This window comes from Microtus oregoni, unplaced genomic scaffold (assembly GCF_018167655.1).
Source record: "Microtus oregoni isolate MIOR12 unplaced genomic scaffold, Mior012 000026F_ref0000081, whole genome shotgun sequence".
NCBI lineage: Eukaryota > Metazoa > Chordata > Mammalia > Rodentia > Cricetidae > Microtus > Microtus oregoni.
In genome coordinates this window covers 28,823,665-28,850,164 of record NW_024543085.1, presented here as the reverse complement: position 1 = coordinate 28,850,164, position 26,500 = coordinate 28,823,665, and the positions used below count along the sequence as shown (strand labels likewise).

Sequence of the window (26,500 nt, the reverse complement as noted above, 5' to 3'; positions counted from 1 at the left end):
GAAAGTTATTAAAATCTGATGTGGATGGTTCTGACGCAAGTGTCTGCCTGCCTTCCCTTCCCCTGGAGAGATGCTAGACACTCCCCAGATCTGTACCGCCTTCGGGCAAGTAGTGGCTGTTTCCATAAGATTATTCAAACTAATAAGTCTTAAATTTTTCTATTTAATTCCTATTGCAACACCTCAACAACTCCACATCACCACATACTGTTCATCTATTCCAAACACGGTGTAAATCTCTCCCAACCTATTGCTCTGAACTCTAGAGTCTTAACCTCATTGTCCTAAAAACTCACCATGTGCTCACAAATATCTAATACCATCAATTACACTGATCAGATACCTAAGAAAATGAGTTTATTTAACCTGACGCTGTCTTCACTAGAGGAGGACGCCCTGTCTACTCAAGGATTTCAATCACAAGTTAAAATTTCAGGAGTTCATGTAGGCAAATTCCATCAAATATAATGGTAAAATAGCAAGATCTATACAGATTTACATAATCACAAGCATACATGAGTCTATCACTATTGAATGTAAATTATATGAACCTGAAAAATGACAGCATTCCTTTCTACTCAACACTAGCATGTTTTGATAGAGTCTTCATCCACATCAACCATCCATCACCATATACACTACACAAATAGCACAACAGACAAAGTAGAGAGCCACCAGGACAGCACTCAACACCATAATATCACCACTCGGGCAAATTACTAAATATAAGCCTTTTAAATCAAATCAAGTTCCTTAATTAATTAATAGACTAAGCTATGAAAATATGTAGTTTTTAAAAAAAAACTTCATATTAAGGAAAAAAGCTTAGACTAGACTGGCTTTCCGACTTCACTAAATAACAAATTATTCTTTCTTTAAAATTGATTCATATTTAATTATCCCAACATTTTGATTAAATTTCCTGAACTTTATTATTTCTACTTACCTTTAATAGTAATATTACCAAATGTTAGTAACTTTTTAAATTGATCTAATTTTATTTTTTATTTAAGTTATTTTGCTGTTTTCTTCTACAGGTAATAACATTCAATGTAGAAAATGAAATTTGGATATATGTTTGTGTGTCTTTAGACATGTACAAATAATGAAAGCATTTTTGCATGCCTAATGAAAGCAATACAATTCCCTCTTATTCACAAACCTGCCCATGCAGCGGGGTATCACAAGCTCCCAGAAGGTGGATATTCTAGCACAAATACACAAATATTAAAAATCTCTAATACAACTATTTAAGTGCTCTCTCTCCCTCCCTCCTTCCCCCACCTTGTGTATGTGCTATAGAAGTGTAAATGTACTACTCCTATATAACAGAGAAAACAGCTATAACTGTAAAACTATACATACTTTAAACAAATACTTTATCGACACTAAAAAGCACGTATTCATCAACATTTCCAAACATGAGCACTGAGTCTGATATCTATATATCCAATAATGTCTACTTTTTGGCCTCCGACTAGCAGCTCTTCTTCCCCTAGACTAAACAACAGCCAATTTTCAACTAGACAGTGTTAGATACTTTTCATCAACAAAAGGCAAGAACTGAGAAAGGATGGCACACAAAGCTGAGAATCAATAGTGGGATATCAAAAATTATAGATGATATCAACAAATCATGTTCCTAAACCAGAGATGTGTGAGGGAGAAAACTGCAGCAGCAGAAATCTCTGACTGTATAAAATCTGTATGTCTCTCTTCTACTTATGGTCAGCATGATCTAGAATATGCTTACAAAGTTGGTTTTTAAAGAACAGTTGCGGCTAACAATAGTTCATTGTTTAAATAGAGAAAACAAGGTAAAGATAACAACAGATAAGTCAAATTCACTAGTGGTCATCCCCTTCCCTACCCAGACCAAGGGACGTTTCTTTACCGGTGCTTCAACTTAGACAGAAAGACAGTGGTGTGCCTGAGATGACTCAGCAAGCAATCCATAAGAGCACACACAACCAGTGCACTAAATGTGCTGTATACTTGCAAACTATTTACAAAGGATGAGCATCATGGTAAATATGAAGACAGAGAAGTGAAGAGATGGTTGAGTACCAAAACCACAAACAAGAAACTAGGTTTCTTTGAGGACCGCAGAATCTAATGATTAAGGAGACTTATGAGTTTTAACTAGCACACTCTGATAAGACAAAAGATACATTGTTCTTCTATTTCCCAACTAAAATTAGAACTCTAAATTAAGAAAACAGAAGGTAACAAATATTTTCTAGAAAAAATGAATTTTCATTATACCATACCTCTCTAGAAAAAAACAATGTACTAACTACAGAACGTATCTTAGTTTGCAGCAGGTCTGAAGCCACCTTACTCTTTATTTCTGGCACCTAGCTTTACAAAGGTCACTTATCAATAAGTGGTAATCTACGGTCTAACATAACTCACTGCTTAAACTATGGCTCACTTAAGAAGTGATTTGAAATAATGAAAAAACCAACAATGAAATGAATGGATCTTTAAACTAACAAGCCATCATTTAGAAAACAAGCGTCATTTTCTAACGGGGAAAACAGGCTTTCCTCCAGTGCATATAAACATTTCAGATATTTGTGCAGGTATTAAATACCAAAAGAAACTTAGGAAAGGAAGATTAAATAATAAGTAATAATGAAGGGACAAAAACCATTGGTTTGTATCTGACCACTCTCTGAACAAACATTTACAACAGACGCCCTGCACACTGAAGAACCAGACCTTGCAAGCCCCTGCACTTTCATTTTTTTGTCTTTGCCCTCTTCTGAATTTTATATGGCCTGAATAGCAATCTCAGAATCAAAATCAAAGATCTTTTTTTAAGATATAATTTCACACTCCCCCCACTCCCACTTTGCTGTCAAGTGTCTGACCCTGGTTTGATAATCTCATTTCCTGAGAATCAAAAAGCTGGAAATTTAAGCTTCCTAGAGTGCTAATTGCGGCCCTGCTCCATTGCTAATCAAAAAATTGGATGTTTTGCATGAAAATGCTTCTCTAATTAATTCTCAGTCATAAATCGCCCTGGTTTTAATAACCCCTCCTTGATTGGATAGCCTTTGAAGACATGGTGTAGCTAATCCACTAAACTAGAGAAACACATGCAGAGGAAATAATAAGTGGGCTTACAAGGTAGGAACTAGACGATTGCATTAATACTGTCAAGCCAAAAAAGGTGAGTCTTTTTTTCAGGACTTTCATGCCTTACCCCCAACCCAGGAAGACAAACCACAAAACTAGAAATCATGAACAAAGGCATCTGTCAAAGAGGTCATGCACCAACATCAGATTTCCTCACCCTCCTTCCATGAAATAGCTATTCCTAGCATTTTAAAAAGGGGTTTCCCTGATACTTTCCCCCTAGAAAGCAAACATCAGGCAGTGTCCACATGTCACACTATTTTTTAATAAGATAAGGTTTGTGCTTCCCTTCCATCTGCTGCTGACTGACGATATATTATCATACATATCTAAGAGGTGCTGAACTGAATTTTCATTACCCAAAATGTCAAGACTCATTTTTGTCATCAGAGAACACAGCTGGTCTATACCAGCAGCCCTTTCGTTAATTCAAATGAAACAAGTCACCTATACATAACTTCATTTTCCTTGGATTGGGGCTTACATTCTGTAATTTTAATCTGCTGCATGTCTGTGTGCCAGCTACTGCCATGGCGACGCTCAAATATGGAATGCCTTAATTAGCAGCACTGACACGAGCCCCGTGGTTACTGCCGACTAACAACTGCAAGCTTAGTTTACTGTTCTGCTAGGACTTCCTCGGGACAATCCCATAAACTTTCAAAAGATTCTACAACTTGACGAATACACAGGAATAATGTTTTAACAAGCACTATTTTAACATATAAGTAAATTCATATGTAGTTTTTCCAGAGGCTTACATTACAGATACATATGTTTATCCTATATTTTAAAAATTTAAAGGTGTATTCAGTTTATTCCAAAAAAAATTGACACAAAATTAGAGTTCTGAGATTATACAAGACAAAATAAAATTAGTAGTCGATTCTAATTTGGAAATAGAGTACTCAAATTGACATTTCTACAGTCTCATACATCAGTATGAGTTACATTAAAAATGGACACACTACCACAATGATACCACTAGATACTCAACTTGAATGTCTCAAATGGAAAAGACTGACAGCATCAATTTTGGCATACACTTGAGGAAGGAATATAAAATGCACTTACTTTGGAAAACTGGCAGTTTCTTTAAAAGTTAAGCAAAAGTAATGACATGTACAGCCAGCAATCCCACTTCTATGCATTCCTAATGAGTGTAAAAATGCTTGTCCCACACAAAAACATGGACACAAAAGTTTGTGAGATACAGAGTCGAGAACTTGAGGACAGAATCAATGTGCATCAACAACTGAATGGACACAGTATGTAGCATATGCACACAACAGAGGACTCCTCATGAGAGAAACAAACACTAAGTCAGTATTCAGGGGAAAGTCATTAGATGGAAGAGAGAAGCCTGTCTCACAATCACAGATAGATGACTTCACTCCATCTACAAATGCCATGCTAACCTACTGTGACATAAAACATTTCAGCACTTACTAAAGGCTTGAGAAGAGAGAGATACAGACCCTCTAAGGTCACAGGGAAATTCTATTGATAAAAATGTTCTGCCACTTGATGGTGAGATGGCTTGCAGAGGTGGATTTCTTAAACTCAACACCTGATTATATGTTAGCACCTCAGGGCAAAAATTGCACAGGCATATCAAATGCACGTTATTTTCCAGCCTCTGAACAAGAAAACCACAAGAGAACACTGTCACATACTGGTCACATATTGTGACTTTGGTGAAATCTCTATAAGCCATGTTTTTTTCTTAGCTATAAAAATGAGATAAGGCTTATTTTACATAATATTATGAGAGTAAAATAATTAAATATGTACTCAAAATCTCATCTCTGTAATTTTATACTTCTTTCACAATATAACAGTTTTCTTCATCTTGCTCCTTAATATAATTTAATCTATGATATATTCATAAATCTCAACAAATATTACTAGCAAATGAGGGGAGAAGACTGAAGGTTCTGATTACCCTAGCCATTTAATATGTAATGCTGAATTTCTCACATGTGAAATGTCAATTTATCAGAGGTGTTTAATATACTAGATGTTCAGTATATACAATGAACTTAAGGATATGGCCCTAAAATACATGAAATATAAGTAATAAAACACATTTTAAACAAATAAATTCAAGTAACTAATTGAATAGTGATTACTACAATGGAAGCTAATCTAGTATGGAGAGCTGGCTTTCATCATCACTTTATGTGATGATAATAAAAGAGGATACTACATGTCAGATGTGGAAGGTCACTGAATGGCATATGGTAAATTAGTCAAAATGTACGGTTCCTGGGTGCTGGAAAGATGGCTCAATAGGGAAAAGTTATTCATGTTCTTACAGGGGACTAAAATTCAGTTCCCAGAACTCACTTCGGCACTTCACAACAGCCTGTAAATCTACCTGAAGGGGATCCAACACTATCTACTGACCTCCCTAGCACCAGCACTACAGACAGACACATAATTAAAGAGAATAGAATGAGGCAACAGTGCCCACTTCTGAGTAAGTGCAGCCCCTCTCTTCAACAAAGCAACTTCTTGTAGTTCATAGAGGCAACTACAAAGATTTACAGCTAGTCAAGATGGAGAGAATAAATGACCAGCTCCAACTGGGCACAACACAACCGTATATCAAAGACCTGAGAAACAGAAGTCCATCTCTTTTGAAGGACAGCTGCAAGAGAGTCTGCTAAACACGACAGGAATGCTACATTTATAAACTCTCAACAACATGCCTGCCTGCATAAGGCCACACCTGTTAATATGTCAATGTGGATGGGGAAACTATTCAAAGGCCCCAATCCTTGATGAATACCTACAGGCAGTCAATAGCTGCTGAGTGAGGGACAGTCTTCTACAGGACAAGACCTTTGATATATCGCCGATTCTTTACTATTTAGCCCTAAAGGCATATACATAAAGGCAAGAATAACTGGACTAGGTAAGGGGTAGGTGTGTGTGTGTGTGTGTGTGTGTGTGTGTGAGAGAGAGAGAGAGAGAGAGAGAGAGAGAGAGAGAGAGAGAGAGAAGGAGACTGAGAGAGAGAGAGACAGAGAGAGAGACAGAGAAAGAGACACTGGGGGAGGTAGGAAGAATATTTAACAGTGAAGATTATAGAAGAGAACATGAATTCAAGAAGGTCATATTTTTCCTCCTTAAAGTAAAAGAAATCTTTACAAACATCCTCATGAACTGTTTGGGGTCCCCAAGGGAAGGACTGCATAGTATCAAGACTAAGTGGTGTGGTGGTTTCCTACAAATAGATAACACAACATAGTACTGTGCACTCAGAGCTTAGAACAACACAATTCTAGTCCTGAGCCTCACTCCTGAATGAAGGTCTCATAAACATTACTTCATGAGTCATTGGTTTCTGCTTCTTGTCTCTTTAGCAGCCTTCCTGAGAAGGATGTGGCTGAAGAGTGACTGTACTGCAACATCAAAATGACAACAACACTATGGAATTTTAAAAAGGAAGACCTGAAGTCCCTTCTTATCTGGGTTCCATCTAAACAGAGCTAGAGTAGAAAAGGCCCAAGAAAGACAAATGAAAAAGACAGAGACTCTAACTGGCTATGCACCATACATCAAGCATCTGGACACATGGAGGCTCCTTCCTTAGCCACGAGCCACTTCTATTCTTGAGTAATACTCATTCATTCATTTCTTAACAGGATGCCTCTGTTTCATGTTACCCTGGTGCAATCCTCTGCCCTGAAACATAAAAGTTTGGGACTGGGTATCCTCTGAATAAATACAGATCTGAGCATGCTCTCCTTGATACTCTGGCTCTCTCATGGTTTCTCACTGCCACAGCTAATATAAAGCAGGACTTTTCTCCCTCCTCCTAGAGGTTACTAGAATTTACAGCTTGCTTATATTGTTGTTTTCTTTCTAAACTCTAATAAAACTGTGCTGGAGCTTCATTCATAATCCTTTCAAAAATTCTTTTATTAACAAAACTGACTATAAAACTAAACCTGAAACCTCAATTTTCGCTAGTAACAAAATCAGATAGATATGAAAGTTATTCATTTAATTCTGAATTTTAATTATTTAATTATGAATCACATTGAAATGCACAGACACATACTATTGCTATACAATGTAAGATAATCATATGACTGACCATTTATCACAGTTACAAATTCCCATCACCACAGGGGAAGGAATCTTAAAAGGGCATGGGTCTGCTTACCAACAATAGAAATATCTGTGGCATACATGCATTAGAGAAATAATGTAAAATGGTATAGCACTGAGTAAACAATGGCAAAGAGAGATTAAAGAAAACGGCATTGACTTTAACATCAAAGATTCTAAGAAATTAATAGGTGATACCTAGCAAGAAAGTTCATCCGACTGTCAAGTACCAGGCCAAGCAGGGCTATACAACATGATCCTGGATCAAATAAACATGCAAACAGACAAGCAACAACAATAAACAGGGCTACCTAAGAATGCTAGATAAAAACTATATATACACAATTAGGACATCCTATGAGAAAGACAAATTATTTAAATTATTTACTATGAGAAGATATACTATAAATCAGAATTCATATGTAGCCTGAATTTCAGTAAATAACTATATCCAGGCAGGTCTGTCAAAATGGGATGGGAAAGAATAGTATAAGACAGTGCTTAGAGCGGGGCGGTGGTGGCACACACCTTTAATCCCAGCACCCGGGAGGCAGAGGCAGGAGGATCTCTGGGAGTTCGAGGCCAGCCTGGTCTACAAGAGCTAGTTCCGGGACAAGCACCAAAGCTACAGAGAAACCCTGTCTCGAAAAACCAAAAAAAAAAAAAAAAAAGAGAGAGAGAGAGAGAGAGAGAGAGAGAGAGAGAGACGGTGCTTAGATTCTTTAAAAAGAAATCCTATCAGTAAGGGAGCCAGCACACTAAGCACAGCTAAATTCACCTAGCATTGAAAATGTAAAACGGTAATTTCTATAATGTCTAATAAATGTCTGTAGCTGTAAAACAATTATGGGGTTTTTTTTGTTTTTTGTTTGTTTGGTTTGGCTTTGGTTTTTTGAGACAGAGTTCCTCTGTGTAGCTTTGGACCTTGTCCTGAAACTAACACTTATAAACCAGACTGGCCTCAAACTCACAGAGCTCACAGGCCTGCTTCCACCTCCTAAATTCAGAGATTAAAGGCATGTGCCACCACTGCCGGGCTTATTTTTAAAAACTAAACAATGCGTATTTCCTCCATCATCATTCTATCCCTGCAGGTACTCAACAGACAAGCACACAACGTACAAAAGTGTCCTTAGAATAGCCGGGACGCTCTGAGTGAAATACTACAAGGGTACTAAAGTGAGAATGAACTCTCCTGCAGCCACAGAATGGAATACTACACAGTAATAAAATGAAATGGTGTACATGACAACAAATAAATCCACAGACAGACACCATTTCACTATAGGGGAAGAGAAAGGGCAAAACAAAGGGAAGAAAATCAGGAATGTGTTGACAGTGGGATTGAACTGACAAGAAGCAGGAGAAATCCCTCTCCCTGACAGATAGTTTCATGGCTGTAAGCTGAAAATCTAAGTACACCTTACACATTTTACTGTGAGAAAAATAAAAAAGTATTTTGCCTCAATAAAAAGTGAATTATAATGATGATAATATCAACAAAGAAAAGTTTAAGAGGAAGGCAGTAAGAACAGAGAGCCTTTATCTCATAAATACTTTGTCAACTAGAGATAAAAATCCTGTTTAAATTATTACTTATAAAATATTTGTAGCAATTATTTATTTCAAAGTATAAAATACTGCAAATATAATTTGAGCCTACACAGAAATCATTTAAAATATAGAAACACTATAAAATTAGCTAATTCTTCCCCTTGGGCAACATATTTGTTTTTGTTTAAATGTCGTAGACACCAGAAAAAAAAAGAACCATACTGACTTACATGTGAGAGATCTACATGTAATTCCATAATTTATAACAAATTCATTTACCCTATAGACACTATATCAACTAAGTTAAAAGATTAAATAGTTTTGGATATGGTCGAAGTCACTCATTAATTCAGATGCTAATTAACGTTTAAAGCAAAATATCCCTGATTAGAACTGTTTACGAAGGGATTGAATGATCCTCAATAAGAGTCTCAGGGTCTACACAGTATACATAGTCAAATTCAGTGAATGGTTTGATCCATTAACAATTTTGCTTCTATCAGTCTTCCTTAAGCAAGCATAGAGAAAGAAATGATATCCATTTTGCATAACTCCCAAGCCAACTTCAAACTTCCATCGCAGATTAACTATTACTATGACTGCTTGAGTCAGTGATGATAACGTTAATGTACAGCAATATTCAGGTAGGTAGATGGCTACTAAAACGTTACTTCTAAGAGTGTCTGTGAAAGTGGATTTGTAAGAAATTACAATGTGAATCCCTGGACTGGGAAAAGAAAAACTTCCTAACCAAGGTATCATCAAATCCATTGAGAGTCATAGCAGAACAGTAAGAAACAGAATCAAGGCACCATTCTTGCTTGAGCACACAGTCTCTGGCACTCCCAATTCTTTTCTATAACCACAATCAGAATCTAAGTGACTACTGCATCCCTGCCCCCATCCATCCATCCTTCCATCCATTTATCTATGACATTTTATCAAAAATCTGATAGAAATTGTTTGGAAATTTTATGTCGTTTTCAAACAATTTCAAAGAACTTCTTTTATGGCCCCAATTTGATTTTATAGGAAACGAAGCAACATACAGAAGAGATAATTTGAATATCACCCATGTAGTAAGTCTGATCCACAAACCACAATCTGGACCTCTAACTAGCCTTAAGATGCTGATTTGAGGAGCAGACAAACAACAAACGATTTAGAGCACAAGAACCTGGAACTTTCCAGATGAACAAGCTTTGCAGGAATAATTTTAGTTATTTTTCTTTTTCCTTTTTTAAATTTATTTATTCTACAAGCCAACTACAGTCTCCCCTCTCTCCTCTCCTCCCATTTCCCCTACACCTCCTTTCTCCTCCTTTCTACATACACCCCCCCCCCCGCCCATCTACCATGGGACGTCAACAAAGCCTGGCATATCAAGTTGAGGCAGAGCCAAGCTTTAGTTCTTTTTTCAAGTGAGAAAAGCTGATTAAGTAATATATACAAGATTTCAGAGAAATTTAATTAAAAAAATATTGGTTACTGGATTTTAACATTAATACTACAGAATGTATCTAGGAATAAAAATTTTTAAAGTTATAGAATTCAGAGATTGAAATTAACCCTGAAATCAATAGATAAATTAAAGCTTACAAAGAACAGAATAATATTTGCAATTTAAAAATAAAAGGAGGAAGAGGGTGAGATTATAGCCATAACTCTAACACTTTGGACTTAAGATGGTAGGTAATCAGAAACTGCTAAAAGCCTAACATTTGAAGTTGGAGTAAAGACTAGTCATTAAATAAGATAGCTCTAGGCAAACAGAAACATGCGGTATCTTCACACTAATCTAAACGACAGACAATAAGATGGCTCAAAAACGCAGGGGCACTTGCTGCTAAACCTGACCACCTGCGCTCAATACGCACAGGGCCCACTTCCGCAGAGATACATACTTACGTGATAGAAGAAGGGAACCATCTCCTGAAAGTTACCACTCATTTATTTGTATGCATGCTGTGGTGTACATACACACACACAAACACACACATCTACATAGGTATTGCATACATACACTCACAAGAACGTACACATATGCATACATACAATAAGTAAATAAATATACAAATATATAAATAAAATTTTAAGGGGAATGTCTCTCTTATTTGCATTTCCTCATTTAACAAATGACATCATACCCAAGACACCAGATTGGAAAACTGGTAATGAGCCAAAATGTGTATCTTATGCTCAAACACAACAAAGACTATCACATCCAACGGGCCTCATGTCACTTGTCCTAGGAAGCTAGGACAGTCTTCGAGAAGCACAGCTTCACTGTCAGCACTTCCACAGCGCTCACCTCAGTCTCCACACGCTGACTAGATTCTCTCCTACAGGAACTGATCATCCATAAGGGAAATTCAAACCTTTATATTATATTACATTTACATTATAGTATAGTATATCGTATTCTAGCAGGTCTTTTAAGGTCTACTCATCTTTTGCCTTACCTAGGTCCAATCTTCCTCACGCACTTGCTTCAGCCAAAGTAAAATGCCTGGAATTGCAGGGCAGACTCCCACATCTGTGTCCTCAGCTATATCCTCTCCATAGCACAAACATTTGGTCAGTTAAACTCCCTTGGTCAGTTGGTTAGCTCATTTCCCAGTGTAGGAAGAGAGTTCTTCCTTTGTTCCATAACTTCTCAAAAAATATTCTCTTCTCCTTTGTCATTAGAACTCTGACAGTTTTCATGTGTGCCTCCCACAGGTGCCCACTACACCTCCCTATGTAGGAGGAGTAGGGGCTCTGGGGTAGATCCAAAAATACATTTGATCTAGAAATACTGATGCTACCTTGTTACTACGAATGTGGCAACTGACAGAAGCCCTAGAAAAGGGCAGGTAAATGTTGTTAGTATCATATTACAAGTAAGTAAGCAATCTAGAACTAACCCTAAAACAAGTGGTCCATGCTGCATAAGTATAATGAGCAATAGGTGCTCCTCCATTAAATCATAACATTCCACAAGTCGCTCAAAGCACTAGAGCTACACCAATGCTCTAACACATGAACATCACTAACCAACTGAACAGGGATATGTAAATTGGTTAACTGATGCAGAAACCAGACATTAATGTGCAAACAAATAGGGACTTATTTGAGCTAAGTGGGCATGAATATGCAAATGAACTGGCTGCAATTCAGTAGATGTCATCACAATTCTAGGAGTGAACATCCTATATTATGACTATTACAATATTCATGCAGCATTCATACATGCTATCATATATTACTGTAATATGGCTTTTTGAGTATAAATTTGTGGGGAAGCCAAAGCAACACGATGCATATTTTCATTCACACCACAGTCACGAGCTGGAAATCAGAGGTGAACACAAAGAATTCTGGCATCTCTATAAAGTACGAAACTGCCACCATTACTTCCAATCTAACCGAACATTCTAGTTTTACATCAAGGTGCTTTAGAGATGGGTTAGGCTGATACTTCATGATATGACCCCTTCCAGTACGTCCAGCCCAGCCCCATATACCATACACAGTCTCAAAGAACAATATAATAGTTGCATGTAAAAGTGTCACTTTTCTTATATGGATCTTTATAAAGTTGTATAGCAATGCAACTTGAACAACAGCCAGAAAATTCACGGGATGCTTATAATTAGTAATTGTTCATATGCTAATTCTTTATCTTCCTGTCATCGCCTTTCCAAAACTACTCCTTAATCTCGTGGATGTTAGAATGTACAGTGGCAACTACTCTGGTGTCCTCTGCATCACCTTTGCCCAAAAGTAACAAATTGGAATGATTATAAATCACTCTATTCAAACTAAGCTCCCTAATTAATAGAAAAAACTAGATCATGGTCTGAACCCTCACACCTGCTGTTGGAGGTCCTTCTGTTTATGTGTTGCTTTCATTGGTTAATCAATAAAATAAGTCCTGATAGGGCAGAACTTAGGTAGGCAGAGAAGATATAACTGAATTCTGAAAGAAAGAAAGAAAGAAAGAAGGAAAGAAAGAAAGAAAGAAAGAAAGAAAGAAAGCAGAGTCAGAGAGTCGACATGGGGCCATCAGGTAAGACATGCTGAATCTTTCCCGGTAAGCCACGACCTTGTGGTGATATACAGATTATTAGATATGGGTTAAATCAAGATGTGAGAGTTAGCCAATAAGAAGCTAGAAATAATGGGCTAGGCAGTGATTTAATTAATACAATTTCTGTGTGGTTATTTCAGGTGTAAGCTAGCTGGGCAGCCGGGACAAACAAAGGGCCCCACCCTCCTCATGCAACATATACTCTTTAACATATTTATTCATGCTGGCCCAACAGCTGAAATGCCTGTCCCTTTTCCATCTGAAATGACTTCCACATAGATGAAAAGCTCTCTGCCTTCTATAGCACTTGCATATGCATGCATACAACTCCATGCAGTGTATAATAAGGCTGACATTACTTTTTGGCAGGAAAACTTAACTAGGAACCAAGTAGGATTGGAAGTAAAGAAAGAATAATAATAACAATAATAATAATAAATGCTAGAGATTTAACAGAGAATTTATCCTCTCTTAGGTGGGATGGTAGCTCTGGCCCAGTAAGTCCTCAGCGGTGTGGCACTGCAGGAGATGAGAACTGGGATCCTTCTATTTTTTACCTCTATGATTTTTATAGTACCCTTGTGTCTGCATTATCTAAGAATCTCCGCACCACATTCCAGTATAAGCATAGCTTCATATACATGCTGGGCTGGAAGAGGAGGAAAGGCTGTTCCTTCTCTTCCGTATATGACCTGAAGTAACACACAATTTTGTTTCTCACACCCTACTGTCAAGAAATAAATCATATGCTTGTGGCTGGCTGCAGGCAATGTTTAGAATTCTTATATTCTATGTAGCCCTATGATTATGTAAATTCAGGAGCTGGATGAGAACAGATCCAAGGGAAAACAATGCTGGCTGTTAAATGTCAGTCTCCGTTACTTACAATCTCTTTCTTTTCACTTACACGTTAAACGTAAAACTAGTAGAACTATTACTGTATTCTGATATTCTGATGGTCTAGTGGGGTGTCTGACACAAGCTAAAATATCACAAAGTTGTACAGGACCCATAAATACACAGATGCAGAAAACATAAGGAACAAACACAGTTTAACAATGACCACAACTCAGTCTTGGTAACCATGACACACTGCAGCAAAGAGGAGATGACAGGTAAGTCAAGAGGACACACAGCTAACACAAACTATCTTCTGATGACCTATTTGGGTCATGTAAGAGCTCAGGAAACGATCACAAATTTGTGGGAGAAATGAGGTTTCAATGGGATACTACAGGTTTAGAAAGTCCCTCCTAACTGTCACGAAACTCTAGATTTGGTATGGATTGCTACATAGGAACATCAAACTAGATAAATGGTGTTATTTAAAATTATCTTTGAATTAACTGTTCATTTTTATACTTTACATGAGATATATAACAAAGAAAATAGTATATTATGATTTTGAACATCAAAACAAAAATAAGAAAGATAAACAAGGCTCTTATTAGAGAGGCTCTATTTACTCCAGTGGAGAACTTTCCTGAACTTCTCCTGTGTGCCTCCTTAGCTTAGCTCCTGCACATTTTATTACTAAAAGAAGGCCACTCCAGTTCTTCCTACTTCTGACTGTCATCCAAATGAAACTATATATCTGTATATATTTGTATTTGTATGAAAGAGAGAGACAAGAGAGACAAACAGGGAATAGGTTGTCTTATGTGGCTGATTTTAACTGATTCAATATACAGTAGTTCATTTTTCATTACTACACATCACTTTATTGTATAACTCTATTGTACTTTATATATAACCTTCCTCCTGTTTATGAACATGAGAGCCATTTCTAGGTTTTTTTTTCCTGACAATACTGCTATGATCAGTCTTCTGAATACATTTTACTTTTCATATTTAGGTTCTTGATTCATGAATTTTTTATTTTTTAAATGGGACAAGGAACAAATTCATTTTCCCTCCTTTTCTATATAGATAATCAATTATCTCATCATCTTTGTTGATTCGTTTGTCTTTTACCAGTCTGTAATGTTGTTTCTTGTTGTATTAAATTTCCAGATATATGGAGATATATCTGCTTCTGTGAGTGTATAAAGGTTGATTATGGTCATCCAGGTACCCAGACTGAATAAGGGAAAGGGCAAGTTGGGCAAAGGCCTAGGCAGGTGGGCTGGAGAAACTATATACTTCTTATCAAACTGTGCTAACTTTAATTTATTTTCTATTCTGAACTGTAGATTTAGACTTAAACAAGAGGATTCTATACCAAAAATAAATCCTGGAAAGTGCTAGCCAGTGAATTCTGAAATATGTTCTAAGACTAAATTCTACTATTTCATTTTCTAGACCTTGTACTACCTGCATGCTAGTATCAATTTCTTTTGAATTTTATTAATAGTTTACTTTATAAGGTAATTCCTCACTTATACAACCCTCATTTTGAAAATATAAAATGGTCCTATGAGTTGTGCCTATTAGACAGTCATAAGCTTGCTAATGCCCAGTCTCATGAGTTCTAGTAAATACTGTGTTCACTATCTGCCATAATGGTTATAGTTTTTTCTGTTTTCTGAAAATGCTCACCTCAGTATAAACTGCACTACATAAACTATTTAGGTCTAAGAATGAAGGCAAGCATGAGATGGTGCACACCTATAATCCCAACCTGCAGGCAGCAGAGACACAGCAATCTGAAACTCAAGGCTAGTGTGGTCAGCACCAAAAATAATACCTAAGAAAAATAGAATAAAATAGTTGATTTTACCTTATGTTAAAAAATGCATAATGCAAGACCATATTAGAATTTATTTTTTTATATGAATTGCCTTTAAAAAAGAGTTACTGAAGAATGGTTCTGAATATGCCTGCATGGCTATAAACTCAGACACAGTCACAAGATCTACCCCATAATTCAATGCATGAATGAACACAATGAAACGTTTTAGTGTGAGGAACTTCATGATGACCAAGATTCTCATAACAAGAGAGGTCATCAGCATCACTTTGTGTTGACTGTCTTACACCATGTAGATACATATTTTTCGGAAATTTCAGTCTCCTTTACATGGCTCAACTAAAAGTAATTGCAACTTTATCCCATTCCATGTAAAAAGGAAACCATATGAACCCAGAGTCCTCCAAAAAAAATTGATTTTATAAGTTAAATTCAAAATTTCCCAGCATTTTTAAATAAAATAATTTTATTTATCATACATAGAGGCTAACACATTATATAAACCTAATAAAAATTTGGAATAAAATGTTTATTTTTAAATGACTTCACATAGTGCATTAAATTTATTCATAACATGAGGAAAGTATATTTATTACTTCTTAGAAACAGATGAAGAAATTGGCATTTACAAAAACTCTACATAAAGTTTATTATTCAACAAATCTTACCATGCTAAGTAAGTTAAGATCACCCTTTTTAAAAGCAAGGGTATAAATATACAAAAGGGAATTCATTTTTAAAGCATATTAGATGTTAAAACAGAAAAGATAATATAAAAGATTAAAGTTATTTTGAAATAATTATATACAATCTTCAAAAGAAAAAAGCACTTCTTTATATGTTCTCTGAATATTGTTACAGCTATTTTAAAGTCATTAAGTAAAATTTAAAAGACTGCAAAGAAATCCCAATCAAATTTCAGGATACGAAGTTCAAAAAGTGCTTCTTGTGGTATGGGTATAAAAATCACTGTACTAAATACCATACGTCACTCCATCCAAAATGTCCCTGAAAATGTGCATATAAATGATGTCTTGCTAAATGTTCCACTATAGAGTAGCTTGCAACTTCAGAGACTGATGTTATGAATCCTTTTCTAAAGAGGATAATCACCCTATGGTCAATGGATGTCAAGGCAAGGCAACTATAAACACATTAATCATATACAGTGTCATTAAGCATTCACAACTCCAGTCATCAACAACTCCTCAGAAATGAAGAGGAGGAAGAGGAGGAGGAGGAGGAGGGAGGAGGGAGGAGGGAGGAGGGAGAAGGGAGAGGAGGAGGAGGAGGAGGAGGAGGAGGAGGAGGGCTGGAGAGATGGCTCAGTGGTTAAGAGCATTGCCTGCTCTTCCTTTGAGTTCAATTCCCGGCAACCACATGGTGGCTCATAACCATCTGTAATGAGGTCTGGTGCCCTATTATGGCCTGCAGACATACACACAGACAGAATATTGTATGCATAATAAATAAATAAATATTTTTTAAAAAAAGAAGTTGTTGTTGAGTTGTAGTACTAGTAGTGGTGGTGGTGTAGTAGTGTAGTAGTTCAGGTCAAAGTGCAGTTTTCCTTGATGCCAATACTCCTATACTATGTACAGCAAAGTGTCAGGAGCCATTTCAGGCTTCTCCTTTCTCACATCTCACAGGGCCTTGAAGTAAAAATCTTGAGACAGAAAACTTAAAGTTAGCCAAAACATTACATGCTGACCCTGCTGACCGTAAAGACTCAAGCTCTGGAAAGTACCACAGAGTGTCTTCAAGGCTTGCTGCTTATCACTAACAGCAGGTATTCTAGCCACTGACCTTGCAACTGCCCTACTTAGCTGCCAAACTGCCCCACTTAGTTGCCTGGCTATCGAGCCCCTCCTTCCCTTCCCCCTTTCCTCAGTTCCCCCTGCCCGAGCTCCTTACTGGGGAGTATTTAAGACATGAAACTTGCTTCAATAAACAGATGCCTTGACAAGGAATATTGCTTGGCGTCCGTTTCCCGCCCCCCCCCCCCCATGTCTTTCAGATAGTGCCTCTTCAAGACCCTGGAGTAACTTAAGACCTGCTGGGCAGGTTGAGCAAAGTCCTTTAGGAAAGCCAATTTTCCAGTATTTGGAGCTTTGCAGTCTTTTAATGTCACAACTAAAGAAACACCACTCCTTAAATTGACAGTAATAAAGCTGGAACTCCAAAGATGAGATCACTGAGCACAAACACGAAGGTAAGTAGTGCCAAGACAAAAAGGAAACTAATCGAAACAGTATACATTTCTACTTGAATCAATGGCCATTAACAAACTCTACCCATTCATGAGTCTTCTTATCTTGAAAACTAAGGGAAGATAAATCACAGAATTTAGATTATGGTTTATTAAACCTTTTATTTGAATTTCTCAAGTAAATTAACTTATGCCTACTAAACAGGAAATAAAGATAAAGACTTTCTTCACTCTGATGTGTAAATATCTGTAAGCAGATTATTAAAAAAGAGAGCACACACAAAATTCTGTGTGCTTATGTATGGCAAATACATGTTCCATTATCACAAGTTCTCATCCTACATTTTAAAGAGCCTAATTTAATATGAGCTTTATCCTGGGCATTGTACTCCAACAATAAATAGTGAGATTTAAAGTCGAGGTGGAAGGAGATATACGCTAACAAATGTAAACAAGACATGCCGAATAAGATGTCATGCAGAAATTTTTTAATGTTATGTTCCATAATTACAGGTGCAGGAGGCTGGAGATCAGGGAATTGTCATGAATGGGCAGGAGACACAGATATAGAGGTCTACTATTTCTACATACAAGATAAAGCCACGACTGGACTGATGACAGTTCAGGAGAATTATAGAGTGAGCAGAGAAGAAATCCCAGGACTGAACACTGAGAAAACAAGTTCTTGAGAATCCTCACAAAAACATGAGAAGTCAAAATTGGCAAATAGCAGCTGAAATAACAAGAAAACAAATGCAGAAGAGTGAGAGCAAACACAGGAGTCTGCCATGATGGAAGTCGCTGTGACCTGGAGGAACACCAGCTCAATGGACTAGAGTTGAGAAGAATCTTGAAGCAAAAGTAACCTTCCCTCGGTGCTAACACTTCAAGCACTACTTTAATTTAAATTGATATTATTCTAATTTTCCCACAGTATAAACTTCTAACGTAATAGTCTTAGCACCTGCATAAATAGCCAGAATTTGAGAAAGCTAATTGTTATGTCAGAAAATGAGGCACAGTTAAAATGATTAAAGTAAGCTATTTGCTCATGAGTAGCAGTATTTTGATTTTCTCAACCCTCACATGGTAATGTGTTCATCAATTATAGTATTCTGCACATTAACACATTTTAAAAAGCTATATTCAAGCTAAATGTTCATTAAAACTAAGATCCATCTTTACCTACAACAATGCTGTCTAAGCAGTACAATGGAGGAGTGGGGAGCCTCAGAACAACAGGAAGCCAATGATTAACATAGACACATATACAAGTTAGATTCCACCTGTTATCTCACACACTTTGAAGTAGCTCCCCCACCTCCTCAGTCCCGACTGCCAACAGCAGGCTATATAATGAACCATCTGTACCAGAACAGTAAGAGCCAATTGAGATGGGCTGATAGTACCAAAGAAATCTCATTTTTAAATTCATTTTCTCCCTAGTGCACTGTTAGTCTAAGGAACATTTTTAATTGCATGATAAATCTAACATGTTGGCAAAATCTTAACTTTGTAAAACTTGAGCTTTTTAATGTCACTTTGATGATTGTTATGGTTGATTTCTTAGCTGCCCTCTTGCATTAGAAGGAAAAGCTGATGACCCCATGAACCAAAACACTGGGAGGAGAAGTCTGAAGCCATGTGCCTTAATAGAAGAGTCAGAAATCTTGGCCAGTCTCTTATGATTTGACTGAACTACTCAATTAGACTTTTTCAAGGGTTAGCTGTGGTCCTTAGAACAGCCATATTAATGAATATCTGAAAAGAAACAGCCATTCTTTGATGTAGGAGGTCTTTCTGCATTTGTGTTGCTTTCACTGGTTATTAAAGAAACTGCCTTGGCCTAGTTGACAGGGCAGATCTCAGGTAGGCAGAGAAGACAGAACAGAATTCTGGGAAGAAGGGCAGAGTAGCAGATGTCACGAATCTCTGGCCTGAGACAGATGCTGGTTAGAATCTTTCCCGGTAAGCCACAACCTTGTGGTAAGCAAAGATTAATAGAAATGGGATAGATCAAGAAGTAAGAGTTAGCCAAGAAGAGGCTAAATATAATGGGCCAGGCAGTAATTTAATAACCACAATTTCTGTGTGGTTATTTTGGGTGCTAAGCTAGTCAAGTGGCGGGATGCGGCCCACTCCCTGTCATACAACAATTCTTAAGATAGAGAATAGGTGTGATTTTTTTTTTCCTACTGAATTAATAGTGCTCATCAGAAAAGCTTTTGCTCCTAAAGCAAACACCATCAAACCTTTACATAAGCTAGTCAGCTGATCCATGTCCTCACAAAGCACATGAGGTGTCAGGAGACTACAGTAGTTTTCAATGGCTATCAAGAACATGATACATTTGCTAACTATCTTTCCTCTCTCGTAACTGAAGATATTCCTAAAGTCATGATGAACACACTTTGTACAAAAGACTTCCGCTAGAAAGTCCTGTATTTCAATGAGTGTTTTAAAGGATGGGAAAATTAGATTAAAGTGATTCTTCCATTTCCTATATTGTAACTTAGTTATTTCTTTTTCCCCCTACTTAGATAAAGCAGTTTCCTCCAGGACCTGGCAATTTAAGAGCAATGTTTCTACTTAATAAAGTGTATGTGTAATGTAACTACAAAGAACAAAAACTCATGCATGGTCCCTCCTCCTTAAACTTAAAAAGGCTTGTAAACCTACCCGAAAGATAAAGACTGTCAATGACCACAACACCTGTTAGGGTTCTTCCTCCCACCAGGGTGATCTCTCTATCCTATCCCACACCTTAACTGGCCTCGTTCATTCTGCCAGTCAGTCAGTGTTTAAGTACATATGTCCTTAAAAGTGCTATAAAAAACACCAGAAATAAATGGCAAATCATTCAAGAAGCTTACAGCATTGTCATAAACTCTGACAAGTAAGCACTGGCCCTGGTATACTATGGAACACACTCACAAATACAACAAGAAAGAAAGACGTAGCAGTGAAGCAGCAAACAGCAGGGTCACAATCCAAGAGAGTATACATACGAGAGACAGACTAGGGAATGGAGCAGGAAGCAAGGGATAAGTAAGGAAAATTAAGTAACACTAAAAGTAGAATTCATTCTTACTAGAATAAGTAACAAGTAAGGTTAACTCAGATGTCAAGTCAGTCAGACTCAGCCCAGACACAGGAAAAAATAGAATATCTCTGCTACTTTAAAGCATCTTTATTTTATAAATGCTATAGAAATAGCTGTCCTCTTGTAGTATTTAGGCCATGACAATAGAGCCATATACATGTTTTGTAAAGATGCAACTTCATAAAGAATGTACAGATATGGTGGGCTAAATGTGCACACAGATGTGTGAACATGTCTCAATATCTGACCTAGACCTTAAAGCTCCATCTTAAATTTCTTTGAATTGGACTTTTATTTCTTCCAATACCTACAATGCTTAGGAGATCCTCACAAATCCATCTTCATAGATTAATTTTATCATAGTTAGTGTGGTAGTTCAAATAGAAATGGCCCCATAGGATCATACATTTGATACCTGATTGCTTGATCATTAGGGAATGGTGCTATCTGACAGGGAGTAGGAGGTATGGACTTATTGAAGTAGGTCTGTCACTGAGGTTGGACTTTGGGGTTTCAGATGCTCAAGCCAGACCCAGTATCACTGTCTTCCTGCTGCCTGCTGTTCCAGATGTAGAACTCTCAGCTCCTTCTCCAGTACCATATCTGCCTGTGTACCTCCATGCTTCCCACCAAGATGATAACAGACTAAATATGTGAACCTGCAAGCCAGCCTCAATAAATGTTTTCCTTTATAGGAGTTACCAAGGTCATGGTGTCTCTTCACAGCAACAGAAACCCTACCAGAAACCTAAGAAAGTTATTATCTATTTTTTGTCACTAAAGGAAATATCATCAACCTTGATTTTTATTTTATTTATATTATAATTTATATTCAAAGTATTGTACTCTGCAAAATAGAACTCTTTAGTAACAACAAATGGGTTCCAAGTAGCCTACATATCAATGTACAATGTTAAGGCACACTATCCAGAAGCATCCCTGTGCCCTTCTCATGACAGAGGCTGAGCTTTTCCTTTCCCCTGCCATGCTCAAGAAGGCTTTAAAAACAGTAAGCAAATGGAAACCATGGTGGCCACCATAACAGACTAGCATCCTACTTAACTGTGCATAGACTCAATCGGGTCTCATTTCATCTGCTTACAATCCGCACCTCAGTGGCAATGCATTCTTTGTAGTCACAGGACTAGTTTCAGAAGCTTGATAGGAGATGTTGGGGAATGATACTGGAAAAGGATTACTAATTCATTAAAATTTGTTATCTAAGGAAAACTTTATAAATATAGAACATAAAACACATGCTATACACATTGCAGATTGTCCTCAGAAAACTGATTTTTCTAGAGAAATCCAATCACCTACCTTGCAGTTCTCCACTCCGACTATAGAGTTCCCTTCTCTGTTCTCGCAGATAGGCGCTCATGCTGATAGCATGAGAGGATGATTCGAACCTACAATGCAACACACAGTACCACATGGTTAAGTCACATGAATGGCATCTACCTATGTACTCCCCAAAAATTCTATTCTATTGTGCTCTGGTGTGTAAAACGTTTCCTGGAGTATAACAATTATAATTATGGCTTCTATTTTTTTTTGCTATACCATAAAAAAGCCAGAGACAGCTGGCCAACCCTTAGTTTATCAACAATACCCCTGTTACTGCTCCTCTAGTATTTGAATGTTGTTCTCACTGTCCATGTCACATAGACTAATCCTGACCTACCTCCACTTCCCTTTACCTTCAAATCAACATTACCATCAATGTAGTCATTGTCATCTGCCAGGATGCTTAGATATAGAACAAATGTATCCTACAAAGTTATTCTAATTATGCTAGTGCCCAAATCAAAGCCATCATTGACTATTGGCTGCTTCAGTAGATATATTGGCTATTCAGAGCCGTTCTCTTTCTGAATTGTAGAGTTAAAAGACTAGTGCATAGGAGACTCTACAAATGAACAAGTGACATCAAAGAGCAAGGCATCAATGGTTTCTTTCTAAATATTCTAAAAAGACTGTTTCCAAATGGCTGCTAGTTTTTGGCCTGCCACACAGCATTAGATATTGTCCAGAAATTGTTTACAAAGGTAAGAAACATGAGAAACAAACTTGTTACGGTAAAGAATGGATCTCTAAAAGCTAAAACAAGAAACACAAATCAAATTATTCATAAAGAATAGCTTACAGGTAAAAATAAAACAAAGTAAAATTACGACTATGTCAAATAGCAAGTCTTTGATGAGTAACAGATTCCATTTTTAATCTGAGGCTTTCAAAGCCAAAATAAGAAGCTGACAAAAGAAGGAATCCTTCTAAGAATTTTGCCACTAATGGGTCAACAACATAAGGATAGAGCAACAGAGTCCATGGGATCAGTAACTAGCAACAAGAAAGGAACATCATTTTCTTAATCATGTCTCTTTTATCCAGTCCTTGACAAGGAAGATGAATACCAAGACGAGTACCAGCCTGTGAAGGAAATACTTCAGTTACTTGATCTGCTCTATGCACCCCACCAGGAACTAAGAGGCACAAAGAGCCTGGAGGAAGGCAAAGTGTGCAGTACTTAAAAAGTGCCACCTGCCAGTCAAGTGCAGAAAAGAAGCCACTGACCTCCAAAAAGCCTGCTGACAGCTATTGATCAGAGATGGCAAAGGAAAAAACAAACTCTCAAGCGAAGAATAGAGAAGCACATGGTGTACAATAAGAGAGAACTCAAACACAATTAACCTTGGCTAAGGGCAATTAAGGAGGGTAATAAAGTCCTTAACAAATTCGATAGAAACAGATTACAGCTCTCCACAATCTGAGTCCTTTATGACTTGATAGACTTGCTATTCATAATTCTCTTTATATTTGCAACAAGTCACAGATTGAGATAATTTTATACTAGAAAAGGCATTCTTCAGTCTCACCTTATTTTATAGCCAAAGGCACTGAGGCATGCTCAGACATGAGACCTACTCAGGCCTGCATGGCTAATTAACAGTAGAACCATGTTAAAAGTGAGCAGATCTGTATAACTGCCCAGTTCTAGGACAAGGATGAGTTTTACTACTGACCAATAATAATAAATGTGTAACAATTATTTAAATTAAGTTTTTCTGCATTTCTAACAATTAGGGGCTTTTCTTTCTCCCACCCCCTCACCCCTATACCACAATTTAGCCAATGCTAAATGACAGAATGTGTTTGCATGGTCTGAGGCTGAAGACAGTGATGGTTGAGAGTATGACATATTAAACCCTAAAGCCTTATCTGCAATAAGCTTAGAAGGGTGTACTGGTTAGTTTTTATTGTCAATAAAACAAAAATCTGGGGGAAGAGAATGTTAATGAAGAAAAACCTTGATCAGATGGGCCTGTAGTGCATTTTCTTGAGTGCTAATTGGTATGGGAGGGCCCAGCCCATAGTGGATGTTACCATGCCTAATCAAGTAAGCCTGCACTGTATTAAAAAGTTCGGTGAGAAACCCAGAGGGAAAGAACAAATCAGTAAGCAGTGCTATCCTGTTCTTCCATATGTCCTGCTTCCGTTTCTGCCCTAACTATCTCAATAATGGACTAATGTGGAAGTTGAAGCCAAATAAGCCCCTCCATTCCAAATTTGCTTTCTGGTCTTAGTGTTTATCACAAAAAGAAAAAGTATATAGAGCAAAGGGTAAAAGAAGCATTCAAAGGAGAGAGGACAAGGAAGGAAGTGAGGGAGAGGGGCAGGGAGGGAGGAAGGGAGAGAGAGAGAGAGAGAGAGAGAGAGAGAGAGAAAGGAAAAGAGTAAGGGAAGGAGAGAGGCAGGGAGGGAGAAATAGACTGAGTGATATAAGAATATGAAAGTAATATGTACCCAAAACAGGAGTACAAGGCTGAAGAGAGAGAAAGGCACCAAAACCACTTAAGCAATAAGAAAGGGGGAGGGGAATACAAATAATACATACATACTTACATATACAAGCATACATGTTTTATTACTTTTAAAGTTATATTTATAATCAAGTTTAAATATTAAGCAACTTTCAAAAACTAAAAAACTAAGTAAAAATATGAAATAAGTAATGAAGAGCTCAAGAATAAGAATTTAAAGCTGTAGATTCCAAAAATAAGAATGTAGAAATAAAGAACTATAAAGTTGTAAGCCTAGGAGAATGGGAGCAAACTGTCAGCAGCTTTCTCAGCAGTTTAAGGATTAACAGTGGTTTACTTTGTTTTACAAAAAGCTCTATTTGCAAGGCTAAAGCAGCCCTCTGCCAACTGAGGGGTGCTCTGCAAATTGAGGATCATCTTTTAGATAGCCCTCACCAGCAACTGATGTGAGCTGAGTTAACTTTTACTGATAGAATGTAAGTGACTTGACTTTCTGGCTTTATGTTGTCCCATACCCTTTGCTGCTATGCAAAAGTGGCAGTAGCAGAGGAATGCAGAGCTTCAGTAAACACCATGAGCAAGTGCCAGAGAGAAACAATGAGCTAAATACAAACACTAGTTTAACTGAAAAAAACCTATTAATGGAAATTGTAAAGAAGGGCAATTTGTATCTCAGTTTTACCTCCAAACTGTAAAGGCTCTTTTGCTAATTGCCTAATGCTTCTTAATATAAGACGGAGGGTCAAAAGTTGTCCTTACAAATGCATCTCTGGCTGTGGTCTCAGCTGATAAAACTTTTGTACCACATGGAGATTTATTTTTTTTTTATTTTTTTTAAAAATTTTTCCTGGAATTAAGTTTGCTTCTCGTTTACTAGACTTAGTGGTCTGTCCCCACCTTTGTGCAACCCCCATGGACCCAACAAATAAAACGTATACAATGTGCTTATTTCTTTTAATTTTTTTTCCTTTTGACAACTAAAATTATGTGGTTTATGAAGATCATCATTCAGATTTAAGGATGAGAAAAGAGTATGGATATGGTTAAACTCAGGCCACAGGCACACTGGCCCTTGGCGAGTGTTGTTCACCTGTTGTTTTTAAAGTCCTTATTTGAGCAAAAAGAAACACTGTCTCTACAGGCTACTGCTACTGTGATTTGTCACTTGTGTTGTGTTAAAAGGCTTTTTCTTTTTTGGGTTTTTTTGCTGTTGTTGTTTTGTTTTTTTGACACAGGGTTTCTCTGTGTAGCTCTGGCTGTCCTGGAACTTGCTCTGTAGACCAGGCTGGCCTTGACTCAGAGATTCACCTGCCTCTGCCTCCAGAGTGCTGGGACTGAAGGCGTGTGCCACATCTGGCAAGGTGTTTTATTTTCCAGCTGGGGACAGGAACTGGATTCCAGAGTGAGTCTTCTTGTTTATATCTTCACTGCCACTTGCTAGCTGTTACACTTTACATAATTTAATTTCTCTCATACATCAATTATTGTTTGTGAAGACTTTTATATTTATAGCACTAAGTACGGAGTAGAGGTTCGATACTGCTGTTACTACAGTCACTGAAATTTTGTTAATACCGAATTAAACTGCTTAACTGGAATCACTTTGATAAACTCAGTGTTTATCAACCCCTGCACTTAAAAAGCATTCAATCAGCACCAGCTATTAGTAATATCAACATCAGTCTTAACTTATAAACAGTTAACTGTTACTAAAAAATACATACTCTGAGCACATGTCTTGGTAGAGTTCACTAACATAGTAATTAGGAAAACTTAAAAACCTTTT

General features: G+C 37.2%; 1 protein-coding gene across 1 annotated transcript in view; it reads right to left on the bottom strand.

Moving 5' to 3' along the window:
• Exoc4 (exocyst complex component 4) overlaps positions 1 to 26,500 on the bottom strand; it is a 714,919-nt gene that overhangs the window by 502,274 nt on the left and 186,145 nt on the right. Inside the window, exon 9 of the mRNA XM_041675392.1 lies at positions 22,214 to 22,302. Coding sequence (XP_041531326.1) covers positions 22,214 to 22,302 — 89 coding nt within the window. The remainder of the gene's footprint in view (positions 1 to 22,213; positions 22,303 to 26,500) is intronic.